This window comes from Glandiceps talaboti, chromosome 13, assembly GCF_964340395.1.
Source record: "Glandiceps talaboti chromosome 13, keGlaTala1.1, whole genome shotgun sequence".
In the NCBI taxonomy this organism is placed as follows: Eukaryota; Metazoa; Hemichordata; class Enteropneusta; family Spengelidae; genus Glandiceps; species Glandiceps talaboti.
The window spans coordinates 955001-974361 of NC_135561.1; the positions used below are offsets into that span (position 1 = coordinate 955001).

At 35.3% G+C, this 19361-nt stretch overlaps 1 protein-coding gene across 8 annotated transcripts in view; it reads right to left on the reverse strand.

Moving 5' to 3' along the window:
* Positions 1-63: 63 nt before the first annotated feature.
* LOC144444559 (twitchin-like) overlaps positions 64-19361 on the reverse strand; it is a 94941-nt gene continuing 75643 nt past the window's right edge. For all 8 annotated transcript variants that reach the window (XM_078134017.1, XM_078134018.1, XM_078134014.1 and 5 more), the window contains 24 exons: positions 19177-19322; positions 18463-18619; positions 17860-17971; positions 17155-17327; positions 16388-16666; positions 15735-16022; positions 15268-15312; positions 14726-14776; positions 14079-14166; positions 13599-13802; positions 12666-12807; positions 11748-11947; positions 11046-11183; positions 10538-10583; positions 9930-10004; positions 9176-9275; positions 8812-8929; positions 8212-8384; positions 7611-7653; positions 7105-7240; positions 6432-6615; positions 5817-5954; positions 5458-5541; positions 64-1037 (listed from right to left, as the gene is read on the reverse strand). In XM_078134017.1, coding sequence (XP_077990143.1) covers positions 1024-1037; positions 5458-5541; positions 5817-5954; positions 6432-6615; positions 7105-7240; positions 7611-7653; positions 8212-8384; positions 8812-8929; positions 9176-9275; positions 9930-10004; positions 10538-10583; positions 11046-11183; positions 11748-11947; positions 12666-12807; positions 13599-13802; positions 14079-14166; positions 14726-14776; positions 15268-15312; positions 15735-16022; positions 16388-16666; positions 17155-17327; positions 17860-17971; positions 18463-18619; positions 19177-19322 — 3134 coding nt within the window. In that variant the 3' untranslated portion in view covers positions 64-1023. The remainder of the gene's footprint in view (positions 1038-5457; positions 5542-5816; positions 5955-6431; positions 6616-7104; positions 7241-7610; positions 7654-8211; positions 8385-8811; positions 8930-9175; positions 9276-9929; positions 10005-10537; positions 10584-11045; positions 11184-11747; positions 11948-12665; positions 12808-13598; positions 13803-14078; positions 14167-14725; positions 14777-15267; positions 15313-15734; positions 16023-16387; positions 16667-17154; positions 17328-17859; positions 17972-18462; positions 18620-19176; positions 19323-19361) is intronic.

A 19361-nucleotide genomic window follows, 5' to 3' on the forward strand; every position in this document is an offset into this window, starting at 1 on the left:
AAATAACTCGTGTATTTTATTACCATGTAAAAGCAAGATACGACTGAAACATATATTTCGTTTTTTTTATTCTTTTATTACAACAAAAGCTTGTTAGAACGACGCTGGTTCTCATAAACACCTATCAAACACAAATGTTGTACTGCAACACATGGTTGTGTGCCATTTGGAAATGAAATATCGGGCAATAGTATCGAAGACATCATTGGATATCAAAAGGTAGTAAGACCATTAGGGCATCTTATTTTTCGAACACAGTTGGGGTTGCGTGGGTGTTGGATGGGAGAGAAATAAATAGTCCATTATCATGATTCGTTGAGTTACACTCAAACGTGCTTCAGTTCACTTGACGTCGTTAGGCAGACGTGAAAAATGGCAAGACTTCTTGTGTCGTTGTGTTATTCCAGACGCCAATGCAAAGCCATCAATGTAAAAAAAAGTTGAAGTAGAAAAAAAGTGTATTTTTGTTTGTTTTAACAATTTGACCAGGATATCTAAAACAAAATCCCTCCTACTCCTGGTGAAATAGAAAAAAACAACATGTAAAAGGCATATTTATATTCATATACAAGTGTAAATAAGTACGCTATGTTGAAGCTAGTACATGTAATAACCAAAACAATTTAGTAATAGCACTAACAACTCGTACGGATGTCAATCCTAGTGTTAAGTAATACAAGTTAAAGCCTCCTAGAATTGTACCAATTATACTGCTTTTATACGGCCCTAAAATATCAGACTATGTATAAACTGTATACTAAGGTAGATCGTGTGTCAAATCTGCCATACGTTAATATCTCAGTCAATTGTGAATGTTACTCCAGGTTAAGTATTTGCAGAGGTTACCTAATATGGAATTAATCTTCATTATTTCTATGTTTATCTACATTTTTAAAAAAAAACAAAATTTAAGTTTAAAGTATTATCTTCCATGTGTGGCATCGAAACTTCTCCACGTCTTCTCCTTGGTTTCGACGTCTCCGTTTCTTGTTTTTCAACTCATTCCACTACGTGCTCTTCTCTTCAATCTTCACTTTCTGAAAGTATAAAATTTGATCATGTTAGCTTAAGGTGAACAGGCAAATAACCGGACACAGTTACAGAAATTTTAACACGCGCAACCCAAGCTATACGCATTCGGACAGTAAATGTGGCATTTATAACCTGATTGTACTGTATAACAACGTGCATCGACGTCATTAGTTCTGCAATATTTGAAATATGAGTCAAAACGTTTAAAATCACTATTTCTTTTGCATAGATTACGCATGCGCAGGTACAACTTTACCAATCCTAACAATTTTCCTCAGCCAGACAATGTGCAACGTATGAATTCCGTCATTACTCGTAAACGACTTGTAGTAACAGGGCACCTTAGGTGCCCACTATTATCTTCGACTGGAGGAAAACAAATATTGGGGAATGATATATAAATGTACACTTGACTAGGGGAGGTAGACTTAATCTGGTGCTGACATGCTGATATCAAAGAAATATATGATGAGCTGTTACTTTCAATCTGGACAGGGCTGCATGCCATGTAAAATATGCAAGGAGTCGCCAATCAGTCGACATGCCTTGCAATCATGCTTCGAATAGTCTGTACATTGAGACACAATTAACATTGTAAATATCCACGACGGAGTTAATCATTTATATATTCAGTGAGCATAATCTGTAAACAAATAACATCTGAATGTTGGCTGCAATTCGGAATGGAATATTACATGTCACCTATTAGGGAAAAGAAAGAATAGGAGTAAAAGGCGCAAAGGAAAGTGTTAATTCATTTATTGGTGGCAATTAACATCTCAGGAACATGTTGTGTCCAAGTCTTTAATGTTTCCATAACGTAATGGAGACTTTCATACTTTAATATCTGCATAAAACGGGTTTCTTTGTTTTGGCGCCACCAGGATAGGTAACAATCTTTGCTTTGTTGGCTACTTTGTTGGACGCATCTGCTCTGATACTTCTACAAAGGTTAAACAAAGGTCTTGGATTCAGGAAAGGTTGTTAGTTGCCATTATCTTACAATAAATTCACTAGACTACATGAAAATGTTCTTTGGTTCAATTTGTATCCCTGACAATGTCTTGTCACATGTTTAAATATGTGAAAACCACGCGGTAATATTGTGTAGGTTGTCGAGGATATCACGATTCATTTGCAGTTGCCATGATTACGTAAACCATGTCAGTAATGTAATCCTTTCTGCCGTATACAAAAGGATTATATACCTTAAGCCAAATTCGTATTGATTGATTGACCCCTCAAAAACAACAACACACCAAAAAAAAAACTAAAACAAAAAAAAATTAAAAAACCTCGATTTCTTTATCATCACGTTGGAAATACAATGCTGGATATGTAACCATGTACAGAATTTCATGTAGTTGTAGATAGTCAAAGGATTACAATTCTGTAATGTTTGCCAGTATTTTGTGGATAGCTATGTCGATTTTATTGATACCATGTACTTTTTCAAATGAATGTTCGATGTTGATGAATTATTCGTTATTGTAACGAGAAATATTAACTGAAAATTAAGGAATCAGAGAAAGATATGCCACATCTTTTTTATTGGAAAGTGGGAAAATGACCCGAGATTAAGATTTCAATAACTGGTGTAACTAGTGTAAGGTTCCGACAATTCAAACCTCTATACTCTACTGAAAAAGAAATGACAAAAATCAAACCAAAAGACGAAATTTGCTTTACTTTTGACACTTTATGGAAGAATTGTCGTAAGACGGCCAAGTACACTAAAATGACGGCCAAGTACACTAAAATGAAATTGATAAAAAATAACTAATAACCCAAAAAGAAAAAAATGGGAAAGAATGTCAAATAGAACAAAAAAAATAACCTTTCTCTTGTTTTGTTTCCTTTTTTTCCTTTTCAGCTTTTTTGGCGGCAAAACCTTTTCTTGCTTTTAATCCTTTAAATTGTGCCTGTATCTTCAAGGCTGCCTTTTCTGTTTCTGGGTCATCAAGATCAATATCTATTTCTTCTTCAGGAGGAGCAGGTTTTGGTTCTTCTACAATTACAAAGCTTTTGATCCATGATACGAAGTATATTTATCCATATGATTGAAATCACACCAACCACGTGCATTACAACCTTTCCATGCAATTGATTCTGATTATCTTTACAATTCCTAATTTACGAAATGTTAATAAATATTATGAAATAGGCTCTTAACAAACAATGGAAAAGAGTCTACTGTTTGGGGAGTTTGAGTTAACTATATACATAGTTTTTTTTTGGTTTCTTTCAAAATCATCACTTCCAGGATGTGTTGGTTAGGTCCAATATACATAGCATAAACATAATGTCTCTAACTTCAATGGATCTATAGCAGCACAACGGCCCTTTATACTTCCTCAACTCCCCGGGGAGCATACAGTCCCATTGCAACCTATATAATCATTCACATTGCAACCTCTATCCTACCAGGTCCCCAATTATACAGCTGGGGTGACTGAGGCACAATCGTGGTTCAAATCTTTCCAAAGGACTCTAACCACACAGAAACAAACGGCAGCGATGGGGCTAGAACCTGCAACCTGCAGATTCCAAGCCGGCCACTCTAGCCATTCGTCCATCGTGACATCCCGTCATTTTGTCAAAGCATGTCCGGTATTTTTCCTGTAATTTTGCAGAAATGGAATTGCTGAGATAACACACAATATTGTATATTGCTGAACAAGTTTTTATTTGTAGAGGTCAGCTTTCACGTTGCTTCTATTTTTTCTCAAAAATCTTGCGGCGTTTGCTTATTTCTATTTTATACCTATTTGCTTTTAATCGTTTTTAGTAGAAGCTCGCGTGTTGTTTTTTTTCAGGGAATTCTTTATGTGTAAACCACTCTGGTCCACTGTGAAGTAAACGACAATTATTCTTTGTAATTAACTTCGTAGAAAGTGTAACATAAATAATATTATATAACAGGTGAACTGACACAATAATTTGCGGAACTCAGTGTAATCAGTTCATATACTTGAATTTCAATTTTTGAGGCAAGATATTTTTACATTTTCTGAGATCTACTTATCTAAACTAAACTAATAACAGGACAGTTCGTGTTTTAATTTATATCACAGTTATTATTGTAAATCAATAATTATAAATTTGTAGAAATCAGGACGGCGTGAGCCAGTTGCTCTACCAAAATCGAATATCAGAAGTCGTACTAAATAATGCCTGTAACATAAGTTTGTGGTCTTCAAATATCTTTATGTTCTGTGTAAATCTCTAAGGATATAAAGAACTTGTCAATGGTGAAAGAAACACATGCAAAAATGACACAATAATCCAAAAAGAGGAGCTAGGGAGAGGAAAGTGCAGAAGAATCGGAATCTAAAAACTCGAAAGACAGAATATATGAATACGGAAAGAAAGTAAGAAAGAATGTTGAAAGATATAAAAGCATTAGATTAACATCCATACTTTTGGACAGGAGAACATTAAATTGTTTTTTGAAGAATGTAGATTAAAGTGGCACAAGCTGAGCGTCTATGATATTTCACCAGTGTTAACAGACTATACAGAACCACACTTAAACTATTTTAGTATAAATTCAAATGTCCGAGAATGCCTTGGACGACATTTAATATCTTATTCTTATGTTGTTGGTAGAGATGTCATACTGAGCATTTAGTTCCCGTGTGTATCATCAAATCTAGTATGCCTGGCTAGAGCTCTGCCAATAGCAAGTGACTGTTTAGTATGCTACAGTCGGCAGACTACTAGACAGTTTAAGTATCCAAAGAGTGTGAACTCAGCTTATGCCCCTTTAGTGAAGTTCATGCAAAAGTTTTGTATGTAAACATTTGAAATAAAAAAGAGAGACATGCGTATGACACACCATGGGCCTCAAATGTCTTTACCCCATTCTTACATCAATTTGCCATGATGGTATTAGTATCACTAAAATAAAAACAAATGTATGATTAGAATCAAATCCGCAAACACCGATTTTTTCATTAACCTTTTTCTTGGTTTCCTTCCTTTTTCTCTTTTTCCTTTTCAGCTTTTTTGGCGGCAAAACCTTTTCTTGCTTTTAATCCTTTAAATTGTGCCTGTATCTTCAAAGCTGCCTTTTCTGTTTCTGGGTTATCAAGATCAATATCTATTTCTTCTTCAGGAGGAACAGGTTTTACTTCTACAATTACAATGGACGAGCCGACATTTCAAATATTTGGCATTATTTTGCTAAAAAGAATAAACGTGCTATGAGTAGATGAAGCGTCCATGCAATATTCCTGTCCACATGTATACCGGGTTCCATCTCTGGATCCAGTCTGCAAGCAACTTATTTTAGTGTTAACAAAATGAAATATTCTGCTTTACCGTCTAAAAATATGCATAAGAACAATATTAGAAAAGAAAGTTATGCATCTAGAAGTAGTCTTTGCCATTGAAAGTTAATGGAGCATAAAAGGCGCCACAAACCTTTTTTCTCTTCAACAATCTCTTCCTTTTCAACCCTTTCAACTGTTTTTGTTATCTTTGTCGCTCCCTTTGACTCCGTCGACACTGTGCAGATTTGAAAGTATCGAAAATTTCATTCAGTTATAATTATCATCATCTACCAGACTGTAATCAATGCGATTTGATAAAGTATTCAAATACCCTATTGTAAACCATTCTCAATTCCTTAAAAAAAACACTTTTTGTCAATGTCCATATTCACCTACTTGCCTGTCCTGAAGTAAAGTTTGAAGTTCAAGTACAGTTGTCTGTTTGAGAAATTATTCAAAGAAATATGCATACAAATCGCAATACACTGATAGCAATGAAGTACGCCATACCTTCAGATGTTCGACTTTCCCTTTCCTTTCTTGATGATGAAAACCCTCTAAAACCTTTTTGGATCTTGAGTGCTGCGGCTTGTACCTCCGACGAGTCAAGGTCAATGCCAAATTTAGCTGCAGCTCTTGGATCAACAGCTGTGAAATAAATATGTATTAGACCGAGATCCTATACTGGTACATTCAAATAGAGTGCTACCAAACTACGTAAACTGTGTATTCGTTTGTGGAAATTAAAAGACTGTTATTACTACTATTGTATTGTATGTCATTGTATTGGGAAAACAAAAGAAACTACAATGTCAAACATCGAACTAAATATAAACACACAAAACGTTAGTTGTCCGAGACCTGTCACTTTTGTAGGACCGTGTTTTGATAGCAGTTCCGATCTCTCTGGACGTTAGTATAAATGTATATTTTATGCACGGCATAATATTTATACGATGTAGTTTATACCTCAGTTCAGTTGTGCTTAAAAACTATATTTTCATTAGTTCATCTTTGACAGTTAATAAGAGGTTTAGAAATACACTGACAACTACTTGCCCAGCATCTAAATGTTACTGCAGTGACCTATACTATTTTGCCATTCAAGTACACCAATCTACTTACCATCGACCTGCAGGGAACATTCGGTGACGTCCTCTCCTAAACTATTTTTAGCAACACAAGCAAATTTACCAGCTAGGTCAGGGGTGACTTTCTCAATCACCAATGAACACATTCCAAGCATATATGAAATTTTGAAGTGATCTTGAGAAGGTGTTATATCTCTACCATTAAACATCCAGGATACCTTATAACAATAGAATCAAGATAAAGGATGTTAGTGGGGCAACAAAGTCTTAATTTCGTGTTTCATTTTTCCAGTGATGGCATTTTTAAAAATAAATGTCATCCTTTCCACTGCTAAACTTTAAACGCCACAAGTGAATTCGTTAATCTCCAATGAAACCACATAAGCAGAAAATTGCATTATTGGGAGGGGGGGGGGGCGGACCTATAAAGTATCAACATCAATGGTGAAGGTTTCCTTCAGATGTGCTCCCCAGACTTTAAATCAAACATTGCAACTAATGAGTGCCAGCAGAGTACTCGAGGTATTTGCACTCATGCTAGCGATGATTTCCTTTGTACTTAACTTCGCTTCGCTCATGAACATGCGACCACATCAAATGGCGCATGTAAAGCACGGGTGCAAATGTATAAGTGCTATAATATACTATATGTGAAATTAAGACCAGCATATGTTTCTTTATTGATTCAAAGCCAGATCGTTACTAACCTTAGCTTCTGGTTGTCCCGAAACTATGGCTGACAGTTTGACACTGTCACCTATCTGAATTCGACGAGATCGGAGCATAAATGTAAACCTTGGAGCTGAATCTGGAATCTCCTCTACCACAAACTCACGTCCCTTCCTACAGTAAAAATAGCATTGATATTAGAATTTAGCATGAACTTGGTTATTCCAGGAAAACATAAATTGAAAAATAAAGGCAGAGCTAATATTCCTACATTATCCATAGTGATGAATCTAAATAATTACTCTAATTGACTTACAATCAAATGGCAATCTATTCTTTGGGGATACTAAATGTTTTCAATTGGTTCATTCTTTCTTTGTTACTTATTTGCATACTAGAATTTAATATATGCATGAAGGAGACCAAAAGCCAAATCGAATGCATGTATACAAGAGCAGTTGATTTTTAACTTTTCAGTTAAAGATAACATCTTTTAGAGCTAATTTACAGCTAACCTAAAAGCTGTGAATGTATATTACCTTACCTTATTTGTTTCCGTTCATACTGAACATGTTTACTTGGATCAGCTGCAATAAACAAAAAGTATACGCTATTTATTTTGACGTATTGCTTTCAAATAAATCGTGTGTACATTATAATTACTAGTAATAAATAACCACAGGCAAGAACGTCTTGTCTGTGTTATAACGTTTCCCGATCCAGACATTCCTGATTTGTACACTTGGAGTTTAGTAGGACAGTATTGTAGTTCGGAGTAAGGTAGTTACACAAGTCTTGCCTTCACAAATATATAACACGAGTTAGAAGGAATATACAAGTCGTGTTTATGGAACCTTACCGCTTACCAGATATACAGCCTTCAACTCTACCAGTTACTTTGAAGAAGACTATACAGGGCTGCTGATTACAATTGTATTTAATACAGAAGAGGCTTTCTTAATTAGGAATATTAACGCCTCACAAAGCTTTAATCTCAAGATTATTGTGTTATGTTATCGCCGACCGATAAACACATAGAACTAAAACGTTAGGTTTCATATCTGCAGGTCGTTATCCAATGCTAGGTCATCTCAACATGAAACATAAAAAAATATTAATGTATCAAATGAATATATGATACTTACGAATGACATTGAGTTTTGGTTTAGCACTGATTTTGCCATACGAGTTTTCTGCCCGTACTTCATACTCTCCGTTGTCGTCTTCAACACATCTTGACACTTGGAGTTTGTAATTGATGTCATCATACTTGGCTTTGTGTTTTATACCTTGGATGAGTTCTTTTCCACTCTTATACCTGTAAAATAAATAAAAATGAAACACATTCTGTAACATTTGGCCATTACGTCATCAATACTATTCTTTTAATTGGTACGATTTGCTGCTCAGTGATATGACATCATTTATAACACAGCTTGAAAAACCACATATTTTCTTATTGAATAACATCGTTTTATACCTGGAAACGGGGATTATACATTTTTACAAAAGAAGAAAAACAATGTAACTTAATAAATTCCAGTAATCAATGTACACCGAAGGCATAAAATGTGTGACATTGCCAGAAAAGATATCCCTTTTGAAGAGACTTGGCCACTTTTTACGCCTACAAAAGCTGATATTTCTAGGGCTAATGAAGCTCGCAATGATGTAAGCCTTAAACATTTTGTCACTGTAGGTTTACACAGTTGATATATGTTTGTCTTATTTGGTATATTACATACCAGATAATCGTTGGTACTGTACCAGCAGCAATAATACACTCAAACAAAGCGTTGTTAAACTCTGTAACGTTGACATTTCTGGGCTTCTTAATAAATCTTGGTGCGGCATCACGGCGACCTAAAATAGAATAGATCAAATTCACCAAATCAGATATCTGATGTAATCTGATTTTATGATGTAAAATGATCGAAGTTTGTCACTAAAACAACATTATAATTAGATTACAATTTCGGCATGACAAAAATTGTCTTGCGTAGCTATACAAGATTTTGTTCTGGAAAAGGAAATAACTCTATGTAATCCTTATCTTTCAGTTCCAGTCCAATGCTAATTGAATATCTGGCCTTTAAAAGAGTTACTTACTCATTCCTCTGTTGACGACTTCCCTGCCTTCCAATGGGTTCATTGATTTAAGAGCACCCATAGATGCTAGCCTGCCAATAGGTATTAGTGATGTTCCAGTCTAGAATGAGGAATTATTACAATATTGTCAAGTAGTTCATTATTTGTGAAATTATACTCTTCTAATAAGTATGTTTGATTTGATATATTACAGTCATGGTTTAATTTTATTTGATACATTACTTCCTTTTGTGTTACTTCGATTTCTCCAACGGAATGACTGTCCATACTTTCTCTATGTGAAGTGTATATTCTGGTGCTTATTCAAAAACACTAGTTATAAAAGCTTAGCATTTCGGTGTTTAAGAATGAATTTCTAGGCAAAATGTATAGCATTTGGGGATTTATGCAACAATTTACTATAAAACAGACAACATCAAAGGATGCATCAATCTGAAACAACAACAACATAACCAAAAACTAAACATTTATGACAAAGAGTGTGTTATACCTTGACGAGTATTTGATTGACAGAGTGACAGATTCCATCTCAGGAATCACATAGATGCTGTCTTCGTCAATCATATATTTAATATAATAGTATATTTGTGGTTAAACATTACAAGTATAACTATTAGCATTCCATCTCACAGATATCATGTGAGAAATCGAAGATGAATCATAGGCACTTAAGTGACTCCCCCAGGTCCGACCTATTTTCGATGGAAAAATACTAACAAGTGAGAGCTAATGTAACTGCAAAATATGTACGTACATTCCACTTCAGGTGACCAAGAAGTTGTTTGTGCTTATCAGTAGCAATACGGATACCACCACCACGCTGTGGGTCCTGCAAGAAAAATAACAGTGCTTCTGTTCTAGAACCATCATCATTATAATAAAATGAGGGCAAGAACTGTCTTTGTTAAAAGGAATTCTTTCCTTAAGATCATTAAAAGTATCATAGTATCAAACATTTTACCTGAATGAGCGTTATATAAACAGAAAACTCATTTTGCTATCATATATATCTTGATTTATGCTTTCAAATGCCTGTAATATGTCTCTATACTGTTGTCAGTGTCATGAATATACATTTCCTCTGTGATCCTAATGTCAACGGCAATTTATTAATGCACCCAAAAATGTCATTAAATCATTCACTGGGTTTGATAACTATTATGCTACATTTCGCCGTGTTCATAGTGATGATATCACCTTTCATTTGTACAATAACTTTTTCATAAGAATTGCAAATAACAAGGAAAACTATCAATAGTAATAGTATCGAATAAAGTACACACTTGTCATTGTAATGTCTGTTTTATATAAAAAAATCAATATTCCAAAGAGTTATCATAGTCCTGAACATTAGGTGCTTACCTTTAGCCAAGGATGATCTAATGCATTTAATGATGACAGACGTTCACTGTTGAGAGGAATTGGCCATTGTTATTGTCATATTGAGTCAAGCACATTAGACTCTATCTGAAAAATCTTCTATTCGTAATATAATATTCTTTAATTTCCCATGTTTACATACTTATTAATCAGCCCGCTAACTGAGCCACAAGGTGGATCTTAGTTCTGACAATGTGACTGATGAACTGAAATACAGTAAGTCTCCGGTATTGAACACAATGTACACATTAATAAATGTATCTTGAACGAAAACAAGGTACTGGCATAAACTTCTCAGATAGCTATTAGACTAGGAATAGCTCAACCGCCGTTCGGGTAGACATCATAGTAGTAATAAGCTGGTCAAAATGGTACATATTTTCATTTCTAAAGACGACAAATATTTATACAACAAATATACATCGAAATGTCATTTCATCGAGATAATTAGATATAAATTTTATAGAAATTGCATAGTTGTTATACATACTGCTTATCCTTCACCAGGATTCTCTTTATGAAATCTTTAGCGTTATCAGAAATGCCCTTGAATGCTGCCTGATCGAATTCCCATTCCGCACGTTGTATTTTTGCCTTGTCGCTTTTGAACGGATGTATACCACTCAATCTGAAAAGAAGACCATTTGTATTAGTGACTATAGTCTACAGGATTAAATAATATCGTTTTTATCGGCCATTTTAATCTACAAAACTTAATGCGGTTTAGAGGAATTTTAGGATACCCTCGTTAGAACATGCACGTCTCCATGGTGGTGCTAATTAAATCTTCACGACAATACTGACGTATTATATTGACAAATGGATGACAAATTATGAATATAACATTCGCAGTGATCATGACATGGTTTAGTTTCCTTTTCAAACAGTCTAATTAGCATAACGTATCGATGACCGAAGTTAAAATAACGAAATATGCATCTGTACGTTGGAAATCAAGCTAGGGATCAATAGTGATCAAAGAAGTTGATCTGGAATTCCTTTATGTCTTGTCACACATGTACAAACAAATTATGATTCGTGTCTAGGGGTAACGTCACACAGTAGCATTTGGAAGAGTCGCACTCTACTAACTAACTAACTAACTAACTAACTAACTAACTATTGTACTGAGTAATAGTTTAGTATAACTTGAAATTCTTATGTCATATATTGTAACAATAGGTGTACTTACAACATGTAGCAGAGAACACCAACGGTCCACATATCTGTGTTAAACCCAACGGTTTCGTTAAGAAGCACTTCTGGGGCAACAAAGTCGGGTGATCCGAAAACCATCTTAGCTTTTTCTTCAGGATTGATCCTTTTAGCACTACCCAAGTCAATCAGTTTTATATTAGCGCCTGCCTTGCTTTCATAAAGTACATTCTCAGGCTAAGATAGAGAAGAAAAGTAGGTGTAAAAGTGTATCATTAACAGCATGAGGCAGGTGGTTGGGGAGAGTGAATGTGGGATGATGATGATGTCTGTCTGTCTGTCTGTCTGTCTGTCTGTCTGTCTGTCTGTCTGTATGTATGCATGCATGCATGTATGTATGTATGTATGTATGTATGTATGTATGTATGTATGTATGTATGTATGTATGTATGTATGTATGTATGTGTCTGTCTGTCTGTCTGTCTGTCAGTGTGTGTATATATGTGTGTGCATATTGATAGTGTGTGCTGTGTAGTAAAGTGTTTAAAGAAAAAGCTACATAAAATAATACTGATGCAAGATGAATTGTGGGATCCAATCACATTGGTTATGTATTACAATGGTCATTGAGAAGGGTATCCATTTTTTACACCACTAACTCCATCCCAACCCCAACGCAAATACCATTGAAATAATTGAGGATTAGTCATTGACATGTTTCCTAGGGAAAGCGCAGTCACCCGGTGTCATACATTGCTTTCAAGCCTTCATTTAATTCTATATAGTAAACACAAGCATTTCATTTCAACAAGAGCTTCTTAAAAGAGATTGATTGAGATTTACTCATAAATTTGTGGTTGAGTTAGATAAATGATCCCTATAACTCTAACTCTTTCGCTATTTGGTCCTAAAACATGCATACAGATGAAGATGGAGACTTTGCAGAAAACCCTACCTTGAGGTCAAGATACATGATACTTTTAGTATGCATGTAATTAAGTCCCTCACAGATTTGTTTGGCATACAGAGCGACTTCCTCCTCAGTCAAAATATACTTGGCGTCAAGAACACGATCGAATATGTCTCCGCCTGAAAGACTACAAAGCAAACAGAAACTTGTATAGTTCATATTCATAACTATTATAAATTTCAAAAAAAAAAACTTATTTGAAAGGAAATAAGCTCTTAGGAGTCGTGACTATTCAGTGTGCATCTGATGAATACTCAAGTCTCCTTGACCCATAATGCAACGGTATTCCACTGAAAAAAAATCATTAGAGGTGAAAAAGATATTCATTCAATTCGGCGTTTCTTGGCAACCGAGTGAAAATTGTGTGATGCGAATCCGAAGTTTTTGACAATAACGCTATGGTTATAAGTGGCGTCCCCCTTTAAGACAGTTTTGAAAATTATTTACGGTAAGTAACACAACCCTAATTCAAAAGTAGCCGTATACTACATGTAGTAACTTTTAGATTACATGAGATAAATGTATCCTACATCCCCAAAACAAAGCCACAAAATTTCTATCAAAATGAATATGTCTGGATATGAGTTATAAGTATCTTATATCCGTAGATCAAATCCATGACTCTTCCATAATATCGTATAAAGGAACATACAATAAGAAAGGAATTGTAATGTTTTGGAGGAATTGTAATTTTTTGGTGCATTTCATAATTATCCATTTAATATTCAGTGCAGAAATTCATGAATTGCACCAAATCAAGTAACATCAAAAGTAGCATTACTAGAATATACCTGTTGGAACATACAAGAATTATTGCGTTCATTTTGAAATCTGACTTTGGAGTTAAAGGTTGAACTTCAACATTCAAGACTATACGAAAACAATTGATATAAATATGCACCATGTATATATACTTACAATTCTAGAACCATGACCAATTCATCCTGATGTTCATAGGCATCGTGGAGTTGTAATAACTTAGGATATTGAAGTCTGTTCATCATTTGAATTTCTGCTTTGATGGCTGCTTTTTCTATTGGTGTTTTTGCATCAACAAACTTAGCTGCAAAGTTACGACCAGTTGATCTTTCAACACATCGATAGACAACTCCAAAGTCGCCCCTGCAAGAATGACGTTGTTTGGTGAGTGAATGCATTGTATATTTCACATATGATTCAGCAAATGGTACATAGTGGCTGCAATATCCAAAAACTGCCTTAGCTCTGACATTTGCCTTTGGAGTTCAAAAGTTATTAGAGTTCCACAGGATTATTGACCAGAAAGTGGACAACAGGATTAATGACCAGAAAGTACAGTGAACACCATAAAGACGGTAACATAAAATGATGTGCATTATGAACATATTTCTCGTGATGTATAAATTATAATATGTTTACCTTCCAAGTTCCTCTCCAATATCATATCGATCGTGTACACTTCCTTGCCTTATCTTCACTTGCCTTGCTAGGAAATCATCTTTGTTGACTGTTTGCATTTGAAGAGGAAGAAATAAATAAACTAAATAAAGCGGTACTTGCATTCATAATTGTAGCTATAATGTTAGTTCTCATATGGGGCATAAAGTGCTTGTCCACAATGCTCTAGGTATTCGACAAGTAGTATCTGGCAAGAACCCATAAAGACACAGCAGCCTTTACTTACCCAACCCGCTGGGGAGCATACAAGCCATTGCAGCCTCTGTAAGCGTAGAACTTTCACATACTAAACTCTATACCATTACCACTGGGTCCCCACTAAGGTAAATATCTTGTCCAATAACTTTAACTATTCGGTATCAATCTAGTGTCGAGAATCCAACCGCCGAATTGCAGCTTCAAAGCCGGCCATTTTGATTATTCAACCATCATTACTCAATTATTGTACATAATGCCGGAAAACTGACACGAGAAAACAGTGTTCTGACCTCGACACACAGAATACGATCATGTAGACCATATATGTCGTCCTTGTCCATGGCCGACAACTTCATGCAAAATTGGGTCAGATCGTATGATATGAAAACAATGATAAGATGATAACTTACCAAGAACGTCGTAGTTTGAAACCTCGGGTACTCTCCTTCGTCGCATTTCGGCTGAAAGGCAAAGCATAAGGCTATGTCGATATCAATGTTTTTAATATAGTAGTATCATCCAAGATTCTAATCAAAGTCTAACTTTGAGAGTAGTGCCATTTTATAATTTAATGCATCGTACTAGGAGACTTAACGTTTGGCTAAGTAAGTAAGATTTGTTTATTACCATATATATAAGATTTTTTTACAGTTCGCACAATAAAGTAAATACAGGTTGATAATTTGGTAATGGGAGTCAGAAAAATAGCATAATGCTAGTCGAGTCTGACACCGTAGACACCGGAATGTTACAACATTACTATCAAAGCAAAGTAAGGTAACTAGAGGGCAGTGTACATGTAAAGAAAATATCAAATACAAATAACAAAAACAAACAAAGTGATAACCATATAGAACACCAGGATATTTTACATTGCAATATTGGATGTCTATTAATATCGAACTATCTACACAGACAAGTACTAAGGGACTTAAATGGTAATTTGCCTTACCCTCTTCTTCTTCCAGGGATTTAATCTTCCTTCGTTTTGCAGGGCCTACAACATAAAAATAAAGATAGTAAGGAGACTTATAGTATACAAGAATCAAACTCATACCAAAAGAAGATATTTCTTATTTGAGAAGTGATAAATCATGTATTGGAACAAGTAATGTCAAGGTGGTGATGGGGACGGTGGGTACTTTTGCTCACAATAGTAGAATTTAGAGTTAATCAATAGTATTGAGACCTTAATTTACTTAATTAGGAACAATGCAGCTTTCAATGAAATGGTATCCTGTAAAAATGAGATGTGAACTCTGACATTATGCATATACGACAAATTCAACATAATGGTTTGAAATTGGGGTGCATAAGTGCTTTAACGACCTAAATTCAACACACTGTGTATATAAACACACACAAAGCACTTCAACCGTACATGTGCAAAAACTAAAGTGAAATGCAACTAAAACTTGCCTTCAGTTGTGATAGTGTGTTTGGCCTCAACTGCCGCACCAACACCATTCAAGTTTTCTGCGCTCACCCTAAACATGTACGTCTTGCCAGAAGACAGCATTTGGACATTACAAACCGTAGTGTTGGAGAATGCTGCCCTACTCCAGTTAGTGGCATCTTCTTCTTTCTTATCAATGACGTAACTAGAAATGGGACTTCCACCATTGTAAGTGGGAGCATTCCACGTGATTTCCACGGTGTCATAGGTGACGTCACGCACACGGACATTTGAAACTTCGCCAGGAATATCTACCGAAAGAGAGACATTTAAATGATATATTATCATACATTTTGTATTATCTTTTTATGATTGCATTAGTAATATACGTACTTACCAATCCGACCACTGCGTTGAAGTGTGCTAAATGACGCTAAAGTTTACACGGGGTGAAGTCTTTTGTAAATCATGAAAATCTCTGCTCAGAAGCAGCTGTTTATTAATATACAAAAGCACTTCATTCGGACATGCGTATCAGACAACCATTGACGTTTAAATACTATGAGCTGTGCTTTAGCCAACGCTTTGGTTTGGTACAAACTAAACCTCTGTATTCCTCATTCACTTGCCAGCTAGCAATTTGATTATGCACTGATATACCAATTTCTTCACTCACCGCTTATAATAACTTGAAGGATAGCATGATCCATTCCCTGGTCATTTTCTGCCACAATTTTGTATGCACCTGTGTGTTGTCTGTCTGGGTTCTCAATCTTAAGAATGGTATGTCTTTCTGTGGCTTCCACACCTCTGGTGATTTTCTCGCCTTCCTTTGACCAAAATGCAGTTGGTTTGGGGTATCCGGTGATGGGAACCTTGATGCGAAGTGGTTCACCTTTAGTAAATTCAACTGCACCTTCCTGGAAACGTGGTGGCACCTTGATCTTAGGGGGGCCTGTAATCAAAGTGGTTCAGTGTAAGCTATTTCGCCGAATAAAAAGCGAAAACAGGTGTTTGTATAAAATATTTACCAGGCATAATGTATGGGAACATATAGCGATCTAAGACTCTCTAGCAGGGTCAGTATTGGTGGCACACCCTTCATTTGTACTTGTCCTACCTTTGTTGTCTTCACAACGATTGAAATGACCTGGCATACACACCAGATAAAGGTATCTCTTAGAATCACCAAATCAGATGCAAATATTTGCCAACGATACTATATGCTGTTATGGCAAAACCAGAATCATTGACCGTTGACTATCATGAGCTATAAATTACTGGGATTGTGGTAAAGTGATAAAAAGGGATTTAATACTCTTTAGCACATTCTTCAACGATAGAAAAGTCAGTCTGAGCACAGATCGGTCGTGAATGCTCATAGGCTTGAGTACAACACGTGTATACACATTGTAGCATTTAAAACCAGAGTGGATAACTTACATTTGATGATAAGATCGGCTCTTGACATTTTCTTTCCACCACGATTACTTGCTTCACATACGTACTCGTCAGTATCCTCTCCGAACACATTACTAATCGTCAAAAAGCATTTGTCGCCTTCTCGTGTCATCAGATACTTATCATTGTCGTATAACTCACGAGATCCTTTCAACCTATGAGCATCGATGAACAAGACAGTAAATGAGATATAAAAAAAACTATTGTTTGATGAATAATTCTGAACTAGCTAAATCTGTACTTGTATCTGGCAGACTACTGTACACCAAATTATACTTGTGTACATGTGACTATAGTTTAGATACATATCTTTATTTTTTGTGTTTTCGTTCTCAGTAAGTACCGGAGTATGTTTAAATATAGGTTATAAACATGCAACATCTTCACTACAAAGGACTTTCAAGCAAAAAATATAACATTCATGTCTGTACATTCTTGGTGCATGCCAACTTTTAGTTCAAACTAGAACCACAATCAGGAAGAACTTTCTCAATGTATTGGATACGACAACCTGGTGTACGAGTACCAAAACGTAACAGTGAAAAATGTGAAAATACGGTCTCCAAATGTATAACTACATACACACACAATGGACATGTTATAAACGCAGGTGGGTACTCCTCAGATCCACTATAAGCTGGTGGATATTCACCATGTTTGGAAAGGACACCATTACGGTTTGCTTACCATCTTATGTCTGGCTTTGGCTGTCCAGTCACATGACACTCAAATGTAGCAACTTTACCCTGTATTACGATCTGCTCTGCAAGCTGCTTTGTAAAGCGTGGTCGTACAGATGCTAGAAATGTGAAAATAGAAAATCAATACATACTCCAGGGGATTTGAGACATATTACACATCACCTGAAGTGCAAATTAAAATTGTGTTCATGGTGACATACTAGTATTTTGTGTATGAATCTCTGACATACTAACGTCATAATTCTAACCTTTCTAATGTTAACAAATGTATCTGCGTCAGCGGGTCATTAAATATCACATTAAAGTTACAATTATAATTGATGTAACAAACAAAGTGGATTGCATTTGCTTCCACTTACTAGTAACCATAGATAACAAATTATTTTGAATCTTCAAAGGCTATAAATTTGGTTCCATTAATTTACGAGAGGTTAACTAATCTCTTAATGTAGAATAAGAATCAGTGACAACATCTGAAGTAAAAGAGGACGGTTCTGTGATGGTGGGACACATATTTGTAATCATGTTCCTATTCATGGCTATGCATTTCAGGACATTATCTTCATATGACTTGTCTAGTAACTCTTACCTTTAGGATCTTTTATAAGTACAGGTCTGGGTGCTTGAGATGGTTCACTCTCACCAGCATCGTTCACAGCATAGATACGGAACTCATATTCTTTGTCTTCGATAAGATGTGAGATATTGTACATAGCTTGTGGCACAGGATTTCTTGTAACACGAACCTAATCAAGAACAAATGTCAACTTTATCATAATATCTTTCAAAACTATAAGTTCTGAAGAAGCTAGTGAGTCGAATTATTTGAGGTCTAAGCAAAATTCATATCTAATTGGAAAAGACATTTGATTTTTAGGTGTTTGACATAATTATTAACTCCGCAAACCATAACTCCATATTTCACCCCTGTCTGTCTGTCTGTCTGTCTGTCTGTCTGTCTGTTAAATTGTTTCATTTGTTAGCAAGATGTTGTACAATATGGACGGATTTAGATGGAAATTTGCAGAAAGATTGCCAATAAGGGATGCCCAATTTATTATTTCGTTTGTGGCAATTAGATTAGGGGTCGGTCACAAAACTCCAAACCTTGAAAACGCCCTTCTATATATATGTATATATATATATATATATATATATATATATATATATATATATATATATATATATATATATATATATATATATATATATATATATATATATATATATATATATATATATATATATATATATATATATAAATCATTTACGAAATCTTCGATTAAGTCTGACTAGTACTTACCCATCGGTTAGATCCAGCCTCTGCTTTGTCTACGAAATAACCCTTTACTCTATTACCTCCATCAGAGTCTGGTGGTGCCCATGAAAGACTGACAAAGTCAGAACCAACTGATGTAACTTTAGGTTCTCCGGGTTTAGATGGAGCATCTAGATAGCAATGGACAAATACAATGATTATAGACTATG